Below are 17,088 nucleotides of genomic sequence, written 5' to 3' on the forward strand. Positions count from 1 at the left end.
ACGATAATTTAGATTGAATGTCTTAGGAGAAATGATGGGTAATGGGGGATGGTTCCCTTCCAATTACTTTCGACTGTTAAAATGGGAACTAGAACTTCAGATTTCCAATCCTTTGAGTTCCCTCCAAATTTTATGCGACCACCCTTTCCATAGCAACCTTATATGTCCTTGGTTCATAAGGGGGGCTATAACCCCTTAGGGACCTATCAAGGCTTTAAGCGTAGGGCTGTCACCCTAAATGACATAATTACGGAACCTATAAATTACGTTGAAAACATGGCTATTACTAAATATTGATTGCAAATGTTTGGGGAAATGGTAGAAGTGGGGGGGGGGCTTGACGCCCTTCAATCACTTTTGACTAAAAAGGCACTAGAAATTTCAATTATTCCGAATATGATGGGGTTAACCACCTCCTCAAATCATCACTAAAAATAATAAACTTATGTTAAAACGCTAAAGTTGGTAACAATTCGTTCGGAAGCAACAAGTTTAAAAGCAGGCCAGATCTTCAAGAGGGTACCGAAAATTTCAATTTCTAATTGAAAAAGCCTCCTAGATAGTTTATCCGACCATCCTTCCGATAAAAACCGTATGTCTTAACAACGGGCAACATGCATAATTTACAGTCCTTGCCCCACAGGCTGGAGAGGGGTTGTCAAACCCGGATGCATGGTACTCAATCTGAGGACTTTTTTGAACAAAAGGGCTGTATCAAAATTCTGATCGCATGCATTTGGAAAAAATCAGCGTTGGGGGTGGATTATTTCCCTCTAATCACTTTTCACTATATCTTAACAACAGTCAACTTACATAACTTACAGTTCTTGCCCCGCAGGGAGGTTTATGCAACCACCCCTTCCAAATGAAGTGCCTCTGAGATTTAAATAAATACATTTTAATGCATTAAATACTTACAACTCCTTCATGACATCACTATAGTATTGCCCTTGACTTAAAAGGGTGATTAGAACTTTCAATTTCCCTTCTAATGAACATACAGAATTACCCAAGGGAAATCTAGCGCGAATGCTCAATTAGTAAATTTCCCAGGATGGAGGTAATGCCTATACCCATTTTAAGAGTAACCAAAAATCTAAAAATATTTGTTTAGATAAAAACAGGCAAATCAAAAGAACTTTTTTTGTGGAACTATGCATCAGAATGTCTAAGGAAAATGTTTTGGAATTATTTTTTCGCGAAAAGTGATGATGTATGCACGAAGATTGGCTGAGGATGTAACATTAGACAGAAATTGAAGTTGATAGAACAAAAACTAATAGAAATAATCTTTTACGGGGGACATTGATCATTCGAAAAAGAAGAAGAAGCAAAACAGTGCGGCAAAACTATGCCTAAGTGTGTTGCAGAATAAACAACAGCATAAATATGATTCTTCGATGTACTGATCATTTGAAGAGTGTGCACCCTCTCACACCAGGTATAAAAAAAAACTATTCTAGCTATATTATTAGCCTTTAACTTTGCTTAAAGGAGAGGCAAGGGATAAATAATTCAATCTTGTTGCATTAATAACATTATTTTAAATTTTTATTTTTCTATTTAAGGGTATCACTTGTATAAATACTTCTTTTGTTTCAGGAGACAGAGAATGGACCGACAAAAATCCGAAACATAATAAAAGAGGAAAGTGAAAAAAATGACAGAATTAAAAGAAGAGGAGTTGATAAAACTGAACTCAGATTTCAAAAATTATCCCGAAGGTATAAAAAACTGAAAAGCGAAAAAAGGAAATTATCAGATACCTTAAGAAATTCATCAGCAAAGCAACGGAAGCTGAAAACGGAAATAGCTCTGCTTAAATTAAACCGGTCAAACCTTAAAGAAGAGCTTGAAGACCTAAAGGAGAAACTGGACCTATCAGGGAGTAAAATAACATTTTCAAAATCACCAGAGATCGTCACTTTAAACCAAGAGTTGTCAGCGTTTAAAGCTCTTAGTATAGTGTTCAAAGAAAAGTTAGTCAGACTGGACGAACAGAATAAAATATTAAAAGCAGACCTTACAACCATTAATAACAAATATGGTTGGGCCCATCACCTTTTAGAAAGGCGCAATGTTGAACTTCAATATGAATATGAGCGGCGGAAATTAGATGAGATGTGTGCCGATTATGGTATAAAGGCTTTGCGTGATCTGTCTGAAGAGATGGAGAAAATGAAAAAGGATCTGACAAAAACCAGACATAATCTCAAACTAATGACTCTGAAAAGGGATATGGATATAGCAGAAATATGGGACAACAAGAATCATCAAAACATCCCTTCAGAAGAATCACTGGCAAGACAGGAATCAGTAGTTTCTACCGAAAGTGGCTTTTTGGCATTTCTTCAGAAGGTAAAAGATTTATTTATTCATGTATTTAAATTAATTTTATAGCAATTATAAGTGTCAAAACTTATTTCCCTGATTTGTTTAAATGAATACTTAATCTCCCATTAAAAAATTTGGTTATGTAGTAGAATATACTTAAGTTGAAACTTAATTTGAAAAAAAAGTTTTTTTTTATTGAAATTAGGGAACAACATTAAATCTTAAGATTATTCTGCATTTTAGGAGAGGTTTGCTTCTCCCCTATAATTCTCTCTTACGTGGGAGTTTTTTAGTACTTATTTTTTTTAATTTTAATATGAAAAATATCTTTATACTTCCCAATAACAAGTACTATACTGTACGTAAGCAATATGGAAAAGTCAGAGCTTCCACCCCTCTCCCCAGGAACTGAGTGGTCATGTTACCCCTAAGTATGACTATTGGATCTTTTAACTATGTTGAACAAAATAGCAGTGTCAAAATTTTAATCGGATGATTTTGGGGGATAATAACGCTGGAGGGGAGTAGTTGTAATCTAATCTTTTTGTTCACAAGAGGGCAGAAGAACTTTTCAAGACCGTGTGAAAGATCCCTCTCCTCGTGTTCAATCACCATCGGTTCTATACGATTACTCTTGAGAAAAACAAACAAATGCACACTGATCAGTGTCCTTTGTCCTGGCAACAAATACAAAATTTAACAGTTAATAGAAGCTTGAAACATAACTGCAGTACAGTTTTCTGATACGCTGAGTCTGATATTGTGATTTTCATAAAAAATCCTTAACTTTTAAAGTGTATTATTTCTTGAAAATCCAGCAAATTTCCAGTGGCTCGTACATGGGTATCGCTAAACTTGCTAAATTTTATTTATTTAGCCAAATCTTTCGATGTATCTATTGGTATATAATTTCCAATTTTAAAATTTTGGTTACTATTCAGCCTTGTTACTCCTTGCTTACTGTTCGCTACTCCGAACTGTTTGATCTATTCCTTATCGCAAAATTCATACTTTTGTGTTGATTTTTACCCGTGATGATTTGACTAATTATTCCTTCCATCCTGATCAAATAGTTAAGTCTATAATAATTGTAAACGATATCATTAAGTAAGTGTAAATCAAATATATTGCTAAAATAAAAATTAATGATTTGCGTAAGAAAAGACTCATCTTTAAACCAATAGAGTCAAAAGCATATAAAGCTTGATTCAAACTTCATATGTGGTGGTTTTTATTTGAAACAAATAAAATTTTCCAAAGTGTTCCTTTATTCATTGAGGTCCTTTATCATGCGTCGGATAAAATAACCATACAATAAGAACAAAAAATATGAAAATTACAACAAAGAATTATGGTAGGGGGCGCACAGAACGTATTACATAAATACCTAACACAACCAAAATACTATCTCTATATATTTAATGTTTACTTGGTATGTTAGTGGAATTTTCATTCAAGCTCGTAACTTTTAGAAGAACTCTCTTTATTAACTACTAATTAAAAAAACTATAAATACACACAACCGCCCTGGGGAAGGCTAAAAGAGCCTGATGTTGGACGGCTGCAATCCTCTGATTCTCAACCTAATTTAATGAGAAAAAAAAAACAAAAAAACAGAAACTAAAAAAAAACCGGAAACTAAAGAAGGACAAAACACTTTCACTCAATTACTCCTTAATACCAGAATATAAATAAATAAAGGCTAACAATAATTAAAAAAAAAGAAGAAAAAGAAAAAAAGAGAATTATCTCCCCACTTCCAATAAATGTTTTTTTAAATTTACTTTAAACAACACAATATGTTCCGCCTCCCTAATGCCAGCTGGGATATCATTCCAAATAGCCGGAGCTAAATACCTAATTCCGAGAGCTGCACGTGTGGTGTCTCGGTACTCAACAATAAAATTATCTGCCTCTCTAGTCTCATACCCATGGAGTGAACGATTTACTCGAAAAAAAAACTGGTAAAAACTGGAGGACATACATCATTGCAACATCGATACGCAAAAACAGCAGCTTGATAATCACGAATCTGACCAATGTTAAGCACTCGTAATTTCTTAAAACATGACGCGGTATCATTCACATTTTCTACATAATTACCAAGAAGACGTACTGTTTTATTTTGTAGGATCTGCACTCTTTTAAAATTGGCATAGAAATTACTAGACCAAAGGACACAACCATAAGAAATATAAGGCGCAACAATGGTGTGGTATAATAATAAAAGAACTGGTAATGGTAAAACATGCTTTAATCGACGCAAAATTCCCAAACCTCTAGCAACTTTAGCTGCAAAAAGATCACTATGGTTCTTCCAAGATAGATTACAATCAAGCTGGAACCCCACATAACGCACTTCATGCGGTTGTGACAGAAGCCTGCCGTTAAAAAATATCTTTTTATCAACACATGGAGGCTTACCAACTCTCCTATAAAATTAGTTTTATTAACGTTTACTGACAAAAGGCTCAAACTTGTAAATACAAAAAATGCCTTTAATACCCTATTAACTTTCAACAACAAATCATCGACAGATTGACTAGACATAGTTAAAGCTGTATCATCCGCAAAAGTCGTAATACAACACTCAGGTAAGTAGAAACGCATTGAATCAACATACACAAGGTACAGAAGTGGTCCCAAAACAGACCCCTGAGGTACACCACACCTCACTTGAAAAGGAGAAGAAAACACATCATTTAATACAACTTGAATAGATCTACCACTTAAAAAACTATTAAACCCCTTTAAATAATTACCACGAACTCCAAGTGATTGTAGACGTTTGAGTAGTATATTAAAATCCACTGTATCGAATGCTTTTCTAAAATCGATGAAAACGGTCAAAGGGATTTCACCACGTTCAAAGCATTTATTTACAGTATCACAAAGGGAATGCACGGCATCCGACGTCGAGTGACCTTTCCTAAAGCCAAACTTGTTTTCACTTAACATCCCCGTTTTCATAAGGTGATCATAAAGCCTTTTATGCACAATTTTTTCAAATATTTTCGAAAACAAGGGTAGGATTGATATGGGTCTATAATTATCAATTTCTAGCTTAGAGCCACCTTTGTGAAGGGGGATTACTTTTGCCATTTTAAGCGCATCAGGGAATATACCGGTTTAGAAGGAAAGATTGATGATATGGACTAGACATGGTATTAAATAACACATCACTGACTTAAGAGTTTTCAGATTAATGCCATCAATCCCTGCTGAATTCGATTTGATTGTTTTCACAACCTTCAGAATTTCATCTCCAGTACAAGGCTGAAATTCAATTTCATTTCCGATTCCTCTATCATCCACAAATTCATCTTTCATTAAATCATTATTAAAGTTCACCAACCCTTGCGCCTGTACGTTTTGCCCAATACTTGAAAAAAACTCAGCAAATTTAGTCGTGATACTTATTTCCTCATTAACAAATTCACCTTGAATCAGTAGCGAATTAGGTGGAGCTTCTTTCCCCCCTCCCAATAGGTCATTAATAACTTTCCAAATTCTTTTAGTATTATCCTTATTTAAACTCAATTGGTTGGCAAAGTATTCTTTTTTAGCCTTTCTTCTCATAGAGTTTACTTTGTTGCGTATTATTTAGAATTTTTCCAGTTTAATGGCACATCCACTATTTAAATATTCAACATACGCTTGATTTCTCAAATCTGACACTTTAAGAATTTCAATAGTTATCCAGGGCTTCCTGGGTTCATGCTTACGGGGTTTCAAGAATTTCACTGGGCAAGTCTTATCATAAATTGGTTGTACGACCCCCATTATACGATCAAATGCACCAGAAGCGTTATCTTTCATAACCATAATCTCACCAAAATCAATGGTACTCAACTCTTCACCAAACCTTTGTAAATTCACCTTTTTCAATGACCTAGTCATTACTTTTTTTATTTTATTTCTTTTTATTCGACCACAAGGTACCGCTCCAACAACTGGGAAATGGTCCGAACAAGGGTATAGAACCACATCGTTATAACTACGGTCCAGATACTTAGAACCAACAAAAATATTATCAATAAGAGTGGCTGAATGACTCGTAACACGTGTTGGAATATTTACTATGGGGAAAAGATCATGAGCAACCATCAAATTAAGAAAATCAAAATTCGCTCCATTCAATGTAAGCAGATCAAAGTTGAAATCACCCATACAAATAAAATCTAAACCTGTCCGAGACACCTCACAAGCAAGCTGATCTAACCCACGTTCAAATTCTTCCCAGCTAGCACTTGGTGGCTTATACCCAACACTAATTAAAAATTTACTACTTCCCATATCTAATTCCAGGCTAAAACTTTCGAATTTACCCTCTATCCAAACATCAATATCATTTCTAACATGGTATGTCAACGACTTAGAAATCAAACACGCAATTCGCCCTCTATAAAGTGACGTCCGGTTTTTAATCTCCAAATTATAATCTGGAAAAGAATACAATGAGACAGAGTGTTCCTGACTCAAAAAACTTTCGCAAATACCAATAAAACTAACTTTACCTTGAGAATCCGAGAGAAATTGCAACACATCCTCATAACACGTGGTTAGGTGGCAATTCCAGGCACATAAACTCAGTAAATCAGATTCCACGGGGTTTATCTGCGAACATTGAACATAAACACTGTTTCTCAACTGTTTAAATTTAACTTGGTTCATACAAGGTTCAATATCATTTTTGTGTGGGGGGACTTCATTGTTACTAATTACTAGTTTCGGCGCAATGGTTCTCCTGTCCTCTTGTGTTTAACATTTTTCGAAGTTATTCCATTATTCATTCATTTCAATTTTTTGTTAATTAAAAGAGGGCCTTTCCGAAGCCAAGAGCGGGGGGTTAGCGAAAAAACAAAAAACCTGTACAAAAGAGTCTTTAAAAGCTGGGGGTTTGGGGGGCGGCAGCCCCCCAACTGCCTCTTCTAATTCCTGTACGTTTTAAGGTTCGACTTTGGGACGCAGCCTCTTTAACTCTTTAAGAAAACGAAGTTTTTTTCATATTATTTCTGTACGTTTTTCTACAATCCATGGTGGATGTAATTTAATAATTCCTGTACTCCTCGTACAGGAATTAGGAGAGGAACTTGGGTGGCCGCCGCCCCCCCCGCTTTTAAATCATTGTATAAAATAGAAAAAAAAAATAGATAGAATGAACAAAAAACCTGTACAAAAGAGTCTTTAAAAGCTGGGGGTTTGGGGGGCGGCAGCCCCCCAACTGCCTCTTCTAATTCCTGTACGTTTTAAGGTTCGACTTTGGGACGCAGCCTCTTTAACTCTTTAAGAAAACGAAGTTTTTTTCATATTATTTCTGTACGTTTTTCTACAATCCATGGAGGATGTAATTTAATAATTCCTGTACTCCTCGTACAGGAATTAGGAGAGGAACTTGGGTGGCCGCCGCCCCCCCCGCTTTTAAATCATTGTATAAAATAGAAAAAAAAAATAGATAGAATGACCGAAATGTTTCGTTTGCTCATAAGAAGCTAATATTCTGTTATCTCTCTATTGATAAGCTGTCCAGGTGTTATCAAAATTTTTTTGATGTTGTGAAAAAAAACCGCCCGTAAGGGACTTGAACCCTTGACCAGAGGATTAAAAGTCCCACGCTCTACCGACTGAGCTAATCACTGCATGTGTGTAAATATAACTTCTCAATAAATTTTAAAAATTTCAAATTACTCTTATGGAGAGAAATGCGTTAATTAAGTAGCTAATGCGTGGTTTCTGGAAAACAGGGAAGGAGTTATCGGATCGAGCTGAAATTTCGCGGATAAGCTCCTGGGCCTTAGGGGACCTTAAATTGTGAATTTCAGCCCGATCAGACAACGTTAAAAGGGGGGGTGCGGTGTGGGGGTCGAAACTTTGGGGGGTTAAGATTTTCCCACGAGACTTTTAAGGGCACTTACTCGGAGAATTCCGCATCGAATGAGTCTTCGTACACCCAGATCCGATGTCGGCTGTGACCTGTAGGCGTCGAGAAAAAAAAAGAAAATGAATTTTAAGTGGCTATGCGTGGTTTCTGGAAAACAGGGAAGGAGTTATCGGATCGAGCTGAAATTTCGCGGATAAGCTCCTGGGCCCTAGGGGACCTTAACTTGTGAATTTCAGCCCGATCGGACAACGTTAAAAGGGGGCTGGGGTTGACGGGTCGAAACTTTCGGCCAGATTTTCCCCATGAAGGAAAAGTTGGAGGGGGATGAAATTTTGCAGGTTTCTTAGTTGGAGCTCGGGCTACGAAATACATCCCTCCCCATCCCTCTACGACCACTGGAACCGAAGATCGCTTAACATTGTCGTGTGTCGCCTCTTTATAGAGGCACGAGTGTGCCTCCTTGATTATTTTTAATTTTTCTAGTCAACAAAAATTAATAGCTTTGAAGAATAAAATGACGAATGTTTATTATTACAGGTTCAATAAGCTGGAGTCAGGAGTCCGGTTCCTTGGTGCCTTGGTTGGGTCAGAGTTGACAGATCAAAAATCAAATACTGACGAACACATTTAGTTATTGACAAGAACATACATCGTTTATAAATTTTTGTTATATTATGCATATATATAAGAAAAATACATTTCTATTCACATTATTTATACTAAGGAAAATAAATAACTATTTGAAATATGTACATTCGTCTTCGTCTATTATTAAGGTTAAACATATTGTGTGACACTCAACACTGGTTTTGATTTGTGGACTTGTGTACTATAGTGCATTATGCACACGGGTTCGGAGTTTAGTTCAGGGGCTTCAGATGAGAATGGGGAGGTGTTTGGCCTCCTTTAATTTTATGAGATAGGTTTTTGGGGCATTTTCATCGGAAAATGTATGTAGGTGTCACTATTAAAAAACTGAGACAAAAGGTCAAACTTTAATGAAGAGAAAAATACATTAAGCATTAACTCCTTCACATACAGAATAATTTCTATTCGTCCAAAAACTTTTTTTTATTTAATTTTTGATTAGTTATTACAAATAATAAGGGTAAATCAGGCTTCATTTTCATGACAAAATTCGTCCCGTGACAATAAACTTCTTGGAGGAGAATTCGACCACGTAAGACAAAAATCTCCTTTCCCGTAAAATCCACTTCAAACAGTTCTGTCCTCACAAAAAACATACGTAACTGGTAGCCCTTTTGCCTTGGGCTTTGAGGTTTTATATTATCGAAAAAGCAATAAATCTGGCCAATATAATTTCCTTGTGAGAAATAGGCCGACCACCTGTTTCTCTACTAGATATTTAACCACGTGTGTTTGATTCATTTGGGCTGCGTAAAATAATGCTGTCACATTGTTCGAATCTACGGCATCTATAGCGGCACCCTTTGAAACTAGTAGTTGACAAATCTCCAAGTTACCTTTCCAAGCAGCAAAATGTAAGGCTGTTACGCACTTATGATTCTTTGAATTTGGGTCGGCCCCTTTCTCTAATAGATATTCAATTACGTGTGTTTGATTCATTTGGGCTGCGTAAAATAAGGCTGTTCTATTGTACGAATCTAAGACATCTACAGTGGCACCCTTTGAAACTAGTAGTTTGCAAATTTCCAAATTGCCTTTTGAAGCAGCAATATGTAAGGCTGTTCTATTGTCCGAATCTATGACATCTACAGTGGCACCTTTTGAAACTAGTAGTTGACAAATCTTCAAACTGCCTTCCTAAGCAGCAAAATGTAAAGCTGTCATATTGTCCAAATCTAAGGCATCTACAGTGGCACCCTTTGAAACTAGTAGTTGACAAATCTCCAAGTTACCTTTCCAAGCAGCAAAATGTAAGGCTGTTACGCACTTATGATTCTTTGCATTTGGGTCGGCCCCTTTCTCTAATAGATATTCAATCACGTGTGTTTGATTCATTTGGGCTGCGTAAACAAAGGCTGTCATATTGTCCGAATCTAAGGCATCTACAGTGGCACCCTTTGAAACTAGTAGTTTACAAATATCCAAATTGCTTTTTGAAGCAGCAATATGTAAGACTGTATTGCACTTATGATTCTTTGAATTTGGGTCGGCCCCTTTCTCTAATACATATTCAATCACGTGTGTTTGATTCATTTTGGCTGCGTAAAATAAGGCTGTCATATTGTCCGAATCTAAGGCATCTACAGTGGCACCCTTTGAAACTAGTATTTGACAAATCTTCAAATTGCCTTCCGAAGCAGCAAAATGTAAGGCTGTTACGCACTTATGATTCTTTGCATTTGGGTCGGCCCCTTTCTCTAATAGATATTCAATCACGTGTGTTTAATAAATTTGGGCTGCGTAAAATAAGGCTGTCATATTGTCCGAATCTAAGGCATCTACAGTGGCACCCTTTGAAACTAGTATTTGACAAATCTTCAAATTGCCTTCCGAAGCAGCAAAATGTAAGGCTGTTACGCACTTATGATTCTTTGCATTTGGGTTGGCCCCTCTCTCTAATAAATATTCAATCACGTGTATTTGATTCTTAATCACAGCATCAACTAAGGCTGTTCTATTGTCCGAATCTAAGACATCTACAGTGGCAACTTTTGAAACTAGTAGTTTGCAAATTTCCAAATTGCCTTTTCTAGCAGCACAATGCAAGGGTGTACATTTTGCTGGTTTTCCAGAGAAGAAGACCATGTTCCAAATTCTATTGGGGTGAAAATAAATTCCGTTGCATTCTAAGAGATTTTCAATAATCGGTGATGTTGGTCTCTCGTCATTATATGAATATAACGGTGACAAATCTTTGATAACTATAGGATTTCGATCCATTGGACATGAGGTTTTTACTTGTAGCCATTTCTTAATGCAATAGCCACAAAATACATGCTTACATTCTGATGTCCGAAGAGGATCCTTCAGTTCATTTAAACAAATCGGACAAAAGAGACTCCTTTCCATATTCTTCGATATTTCTTACGAAAATCAGCTTTATTGTGTCTCGATCTGACATTACTATTGGCTATAGTTCGTTCTTTAATATAAAACCAATTTTTGTGATTTTCATGTAGTTTTCATATTTTGATTCAAAAATTAAAATTTTTCCTCAGACACCATAAATATTTTTAAAATTTAAGTAATAAATTTGGTGATCTTAAACTAAGAACTAAAATAAAAAAAATGAATTTTTTTCCTACGGAAATAAAGCACCATGTTATAGAGATAAGCACTTTAGGAGTGGAAGCCAAACCAAGTTTGGTTCCATAAGGCAAGCAGATGTTAATAACATTTGTAACTACAGAGCTAGAGAAAAATGCAGTTTTTGTTAAAAAAAATGATTCTATTTTTTAATTTATTTTTGTTAATTATGAAAGGTTTCTAAATAAACCAATTTCATTTAAAATGAGCCATCAGATAGCTCTATACCATTACCCAGTGAAAATTAGCTTTCGATACTGAGATGACTTGTTTTAAAGCATATTTTTATATCAGCACAGAACATCATAGGAAATGACGTTACAATGATAATGCAAAAAGGAAGTTCAAAATAACTATTTTTTTGTTTTTGTTTGACGTCATTGATGGTTTTAACCCATACTAAATGGCATAATTCATATTATACATCACCTTGGGGCAAACCCAAATGCAAAGCATCATGAGTAAATAACAGTCTCACGTTTAGCTGCATGGAAAGGCAATTTTGAGATTTTTCTAATACTAGTTTCAATGGGTGCTATTAGAAATGTCTTGGGGTCGTTTTATTTCAAACAGCCCTGGAAAAAAACAAATTAACACGCATTTGTGATCTTTCTTCTGAAATAAAATACAAATTCCCCATTTTTACAGGTAGGACCTTGAAACCTCTATAGTTCGGTTCTCTGGCACGCTAAATCCGATGGTGTGATTTTCAATAAAAATCTTTGACTTTTACGGAGTGTTTTTCTCCTTTTATTGTAAATAAGGTAAAGTTTCTCAGGAAAAGGTATTGTGGAGGGGACGAACTCCCTTATATACTTAGAATTTTCTGCTCGTTTAAAATTTAAATGCTGCTCATTACTTCCGGTTGAATTTTTTTCATTTATTTTCTCATTGTTGTTTTATGAAAATAATGATAAAAAATTATGCTTCGCCCCCTTCATGGAAATGATCTTCCCTCCTGATAAATTTTTCCACTGAAAGATCCTCCCACGTAGCCACCCTCACCCCGTTCCACTCCAACCCCAGCGCGAAAAATTTCCCTGAATACGTCTGTGCACTTCATAATAACCATTACTGTATGTAAACAATAATCAAAGTTTTTAAATTGAAGCCCCTCCCCCGGGGACTTTGGGAGGTGAAGTCATCTCTGACATAGCTATTTGATTTTCGACTATGCTAAACAGAATGGCTATCTCAAAATTTTGATCCGGTGACTTTGGGGAAAACATGTGCGTTGGAGGGGACCTAGATGCCCTCCATTTTTTTGGTCACCTAAAACGAGCACTAGAACTTTTAATTCCGTTAGAATGAGTCCTCTCATGACATTTTAGAACCACTGGGTCGATACGATCATCCCTGTGGAAAAAAACACACACAAAAAAAAACAAACAAATAAACACGCATCCGTGATCCGTCTTCTGGCAAAAACAAAAACAATGAAATTCCACATTCTTGTAGATAGGAGCTTGAAACTTGTACAGCAGGCTTCTCTGATACGTTGAATCTGATGGTGTGATTTTTGTTAAGATTCTATGACTTTTTGGAAATTTTTTCCCCTATTTTCTAAAATAAGGCAAATTGTCTCAGGCTCGTAACTTTTTATGGGTAAGACAAAACTTGATGAAACTTATATATTTAAAATTTGCCATAAAATGTGATTCTTTTGATGTTACTATTTGTATCAAAATTTCCTTTTTAGAGTTTTGGGTACTATTGAGCTGGGTACGTTACCAAGAACTGTTTGACTGTGCCTGTATGTCTGAGCGAATGTCTGCTTGTCTCTTTCACATTGCTTGTGTCTGAGTTGGTGTTTGCATATTTCTGTGTCTTTCTTTGTGAGCTTGTGTGTTTGACTCTGTTTGTTTGGTCTCTCTCTCCCTTTCTCTTTTTTTTCTCTCTCTCTCTCACTAAGCCTGTATGACTGAACGGCTTTTTGCTTGTCTCTCTCACTATCTCTGTATGTCTGAGCGGGTATTTGCATTTGTCCGTGTCTGTCTTTGCGTGTTTGTGTATCTGACTCTGTGTGTTTGTAGGTGTTTTTTTTTCTATTTCTTTCACTGTGCCCGTTTGTCTGAACGGTTGTTTACTTGTCCCTCTTACTCTGCATGTCTGTCTGAGTGGGTGTTGTTGAGGCATTAGTCTGGTTTATGTAGGTAGCAAATAACTCAGTAATATGATACTTTCTAGACTGAGAGATGCTGTTGAACACTCGAACTTGCATTTAAAAAAACTTGTTCTTTTTATTTAATTTTTAATAAAAAACGAACTCTAGCCTATACTAATGATTATAAGAAAAAAAAATTTGGTATCAATATTTTCTATATTGCCTTTCCAAGCGATAAACTGTAAGACTGTTTCGCCCTTTTTATCCTTTGAATTGGGTTGAACACATCTATAGTGCCACCTTTTGAAACTAGCAGTTGCCAAATCTCCCAATTGCCTTCTGAAGCGGCAATTTTAAATAAGCCATTTATTCAACTATCAATGATTTTCCAGTGCCCAGCGACCTGAGGAGGAAAAAAAAGATGTCGCATATGCAGAATATCGTGGTTACTGCCACTTTTCTTGATTTTCAAGGCATTATAATTTCCTTGTGGCTCAAGCCAAGAATCGATAAAACTCCTATATTGGAGTTTTGAGCAAAGTGGTTTTAATAGTATACTTCTCGCTTGATCTGACTCTATTCTTAGGAGTTGTGGGTTATTTTATTTTTCACTTTGGGCCTTGATTGTCTCTTAATAGGTTGCTTGCTATCGCTGCCACCCGGATAATATACCCCAGACAGGTAATTTTTCGAAAGATGCTTGTATCTTTCGAATCGATAATTATAACTTTTAATTATCCTTTGTAAGCTATTTATTCCTAGGTTTCAAATATCTCGTCATTAATAGCACTGATGTCACAATTTATTTTATTATTAAATTTTACCTAAAATATTTTACCTTTGTAAAGTTCTTTCCTCTTCAAACGCCTGTTGTTAGCTGCTCACAAGCGAATATTGAATTCTTATTTCTTGTAAGGGAAGGGACAGAAAATGTAACTTAAAATCAAAGTGGTGTGTAAAAGTTATCCAGCCAATGTGTTTTCAGAGCCCCTTTATTTTTATACGAATTTTTGAAGCATGAAGATTCATACAAAACTGTTCTTCAAACATGAAATTGAGCCTCGCCGTAATTTCAATCCTTGGGAAAACTTGAAAACCAGGCTTTTAAAGGTGGGAAGGAACCATTGAAATCACAAGTATTTAATTCATTGCCACTGCTCAAAACAAGATTGTTACTTACACACTTATGATTCTTTGCATTTGGGTTGGCCCCTTTCTCTAACAGATATTAAATAACGTGTATTTGATCCATTTTCACTGCGTAAGATAAGGCTGTCATATTGTCCGAATCTAAGGCATCCAGAGTGACACCTTTTGAAACTAATAGTTGACAAATCTCCAAATTGCCTTTTGAAGCAGCAATATGTAAGTTTGTGTTATTATCCGAATCTCTAATATGGGCCCTTTCTCTAATAGATATTCAATCACGTGTATTTGATCCATTTTCGCTGCTTAAAATGAGGCTGCTTAAAATGAGCTCACCTTTTGAAACCAGTGGTTGACAAATATCCGAATTGCCTTCCGAAGCAGCAAAATGTTGAGCTGTCATATTATACGAATCTAAGGCATCTACAGTGGCACCCTTTGAAACTAGTAGTTTACAAATATCCAGATTGCCTTTTGAAGCAGCGTAAAATAAGGCTGTCCTATTGTACGAATTTAAGGCATCTACAGTGGCACCCTTTGAAACTAGTAGTTTACAGACATCCAAATTGCCTATTGAAGCAGCAATATGTAAGACTGTATTGCACTTATGATCCTTTGAATTTGGGTCGGGCCCTTTTTCTAATAGATATTCAATCACGCGTATTTTATCCTTTTTCGCGTGTATTGAAACTTTAATCACAGCATCATGTAAGGCTGTTCTATTGTCCGAATCTAAGACATCTACAGTGACACCCTTTGAAACTAGTAGTTTACAAATATCCAGATTGCCTTTTGAAGCAGCGTAAAATAAGGGCTGTCCTATTGTACGAATTTAAGGCATCTACAGTGGCACCCTTTGAAACTAGTAGTTTTACAGACATCCAAATTGCCTATTGAAGCAGCAATATGTAAGACTGTATTGCACTTATGATCCTTTGAATTTGGGTCGGCCCCCTTTTTCTAATAGATATTCAATCACGCGTATTTTATCCTTTTTCGCGTGTATTGAAACTTTAATCACAGCATCATGTAAGGCTGTTCTATTGTCCGAATCTAAGACATCTACAGTGGCACCCTTTGAAACTAGTAGTTTACAAATATCCAGATTGCCTTTTGAAGCAGCGTAAAATAAGGCTGTCCTATTGTACGAATCTAAGGCATCTACAGTGGCACCCTTTGAAACTAGTAGTTTACAAATATCCAGATTGCCTTTTGAAGCAGCGTAAAATAAGGCTGTCCTATTGTACGAATTTAAGGCATCTACAGTGGCACCCTTTGAAACTATTAGTTTACAGACATCCAAATTGCCTATTGAAGCAGCAATATGTAAGACTGTATTGCACTTATGATCCTTTGAATTTGGGGTCGGCCCCCTTTTTCTAATAGATATTCAATCACGCGTATTTTATCCTTTTTCGCGTGTATTGAAACTTTAATCACAGCATCATGTAAGGCTGTTCTATTGTCCGAATCTAAGACATCTACAGTGGCACCCTTTGAAACTAGTAGTTTACAAATATCCAGATTGCCTTTTGAAGCAGCGTAAAATAAGGCTGTCCTATTGTACGAATTTAAGGCATCTACAGTGGCACCCTTTGAAACTAGTAGTTTACAGACATCCAAATTGCCTATTGAAGCAGCAATATGTAAGACTGTATTGCACTTATGATCCTTTGAATTTGGGTCGGCCCCTTTTTCTAATAGATATTCAATCACGCGTATTTTATCCTTTTTCGCGTGTATTGAAACTTTAATCACAGCATCATGTAAGGCTGTTCTATTGTCCGAATCTAAGACATCTACAGTGGCACCCTTTGAAACTAGTAGTTTACAAATATCCAAATTGCCTTTTCTAGCAGCACAATGCAAGGCTGTACATTTTGCTGGTTTTCCAGAGGGGAAGCCCCTGTTCCAAATTCTACTGGGGTGAAAATAAATTCCGTTGCATTCTAAGAGATTTTCAATAATCGGTGATGTTGGTCTCTCGTCATTATATGAATATAACGGTGACAAATCTTTGATAACTATAGGATTTCGATCCATTGGACATGAAGTTTTTACTTGTAGCCATTTCTTAATGCAATAGCCACAAAATACATGCTTACATTCTGATGTCCAAAGAGGATCCTTATTCATTTAAACAAATCGGACCAAAGAGACTCCTTTCCATATTCTTCGATATTTCTTACGAAAATCAGCTTCATTGTGACTCGATCTGACATTACTTAATGATTACTTAATCATTACTTAATCATTACTTAATGATTTAACAAATCAGTTCATTTAAACAAATCGGACAAAAGAGACTCCTTTCCATATTCTTCGATATTTCTTACGAAAATCAGCTTCATTGTGTCTCGATCTGACATTACTATTGGCTATAGTTCGT

At 36.0% G+C, this 17,088-nt stretch overlaps 4 protein-coding genes across 5 annotated transcripts in view; 1 reads left to right on the plus strand and 3 right to left on the minus strand.

Annotated features, from left to right (window-relative positions):
- The window catches only part of LOC136039800 (uncharacterized), a 48,627-nt gene extending 39,660 nt beyond the window's left edge, over positions 1 to 8,967 (plus strand). For both annotated transcript variants that reach the window (XR_010620558.1, XR_010620559.1), the window contains 2 exons: positions 1,603 to 2,358; positions 8,753 to 8,967. The gene's annotated coding sequence lies outside the window, so the exon portion shown is untranslated. The remainder of the gene's footprint in view (positions 1 to 1,602; positions 2,359 to 8,752) is intronic.
- Positions 8,968 to 10,000: 1,033 nt separating this feature from the next.
- LOC136039998 (26S proteasome non-ATPase regulatory subunit 10-like) lies at positions 10,001 to 10,423 on the minus strand. The gene has a single exon (XM_065724063.1). The coding sequence runs from the start codon at positions 10,421 to 10,423 to the stop codon at positions 10,001 to 10,003; it is 423 nt and encodes a 140-aa protein (XP_065580135.1).
- A 162-nt stretch (positions 10,424 to 10,585) lies between these two features.
- On the minus strand, positions 10,586 to 11,212 carry LOC136039999 (26S proteasome non-ATPase regulatory subunit 10-like). Its single transcript, XM_065724064.1, has one exon. The coding sequence runs from the start codon at positions 11,210 to 11,212 to the stop codon at positions 10,586 to 10,588; it is 627 nt and encodes a 208-aa protein (XP_065580136.1).
- Positions 11,213 to 16,007: 4,795 nt separating this feature from the next.
- On the minus strand, positions 16,008 to 16,835 carry LOC136040000 (putative ankyrin repeat protein RF_0381). The gene has a single exon (XM_065724065.1). The coding sequence runs from the start codon at positions 16,833 to 16,835 to the stop codon at positions 16,008 to 16,010; it is 828 nt and encodes a 275-aa protein (XP_065580137.1).
- Between the last annotated feature and the right edge of the window lie 253 nt (positions 16,836 to 17,088).

Source organism: Artemia franciscana, chromosome 20 (genome assembly GCF_032884065.1).
Source record: "Artemia franciscana chromosome 20, ASM3288406v1, whole genome shotgun sequence".
NCBI classification, from domain to species: Eukaryota; Metazoa; Arthropoda; class Branchiopoda; order Anostraca; family Artemiidae; genus Artemia; species Artemia franciscana.

What these genes read in the sequence shown, in the direction of transcription:
- LOC136040000 (XM_065724065.1), bottom strand. Translation starts at nt 16,835, where the DNA reads ATGAATAAGGATCCTCTTTGGACATCAGAATGTAAGCATGTATTTTGT.
- LOC136039998 (XM_065724063.1), bottom strand. Translation starts at nt 10,423, where the DNA reads ATGACAGCCTTATTTTACGCAGCCAAAATGAATCAAACACACGTGATT.
- LOC136039999 (XM_065724064.1), bottom strand. Translation starts at nt 11,212, where the DNA reads ATGGAAAGGAGTCTCTTTTGTCCGATTTGTTTAAATGAACTGAAGGAT.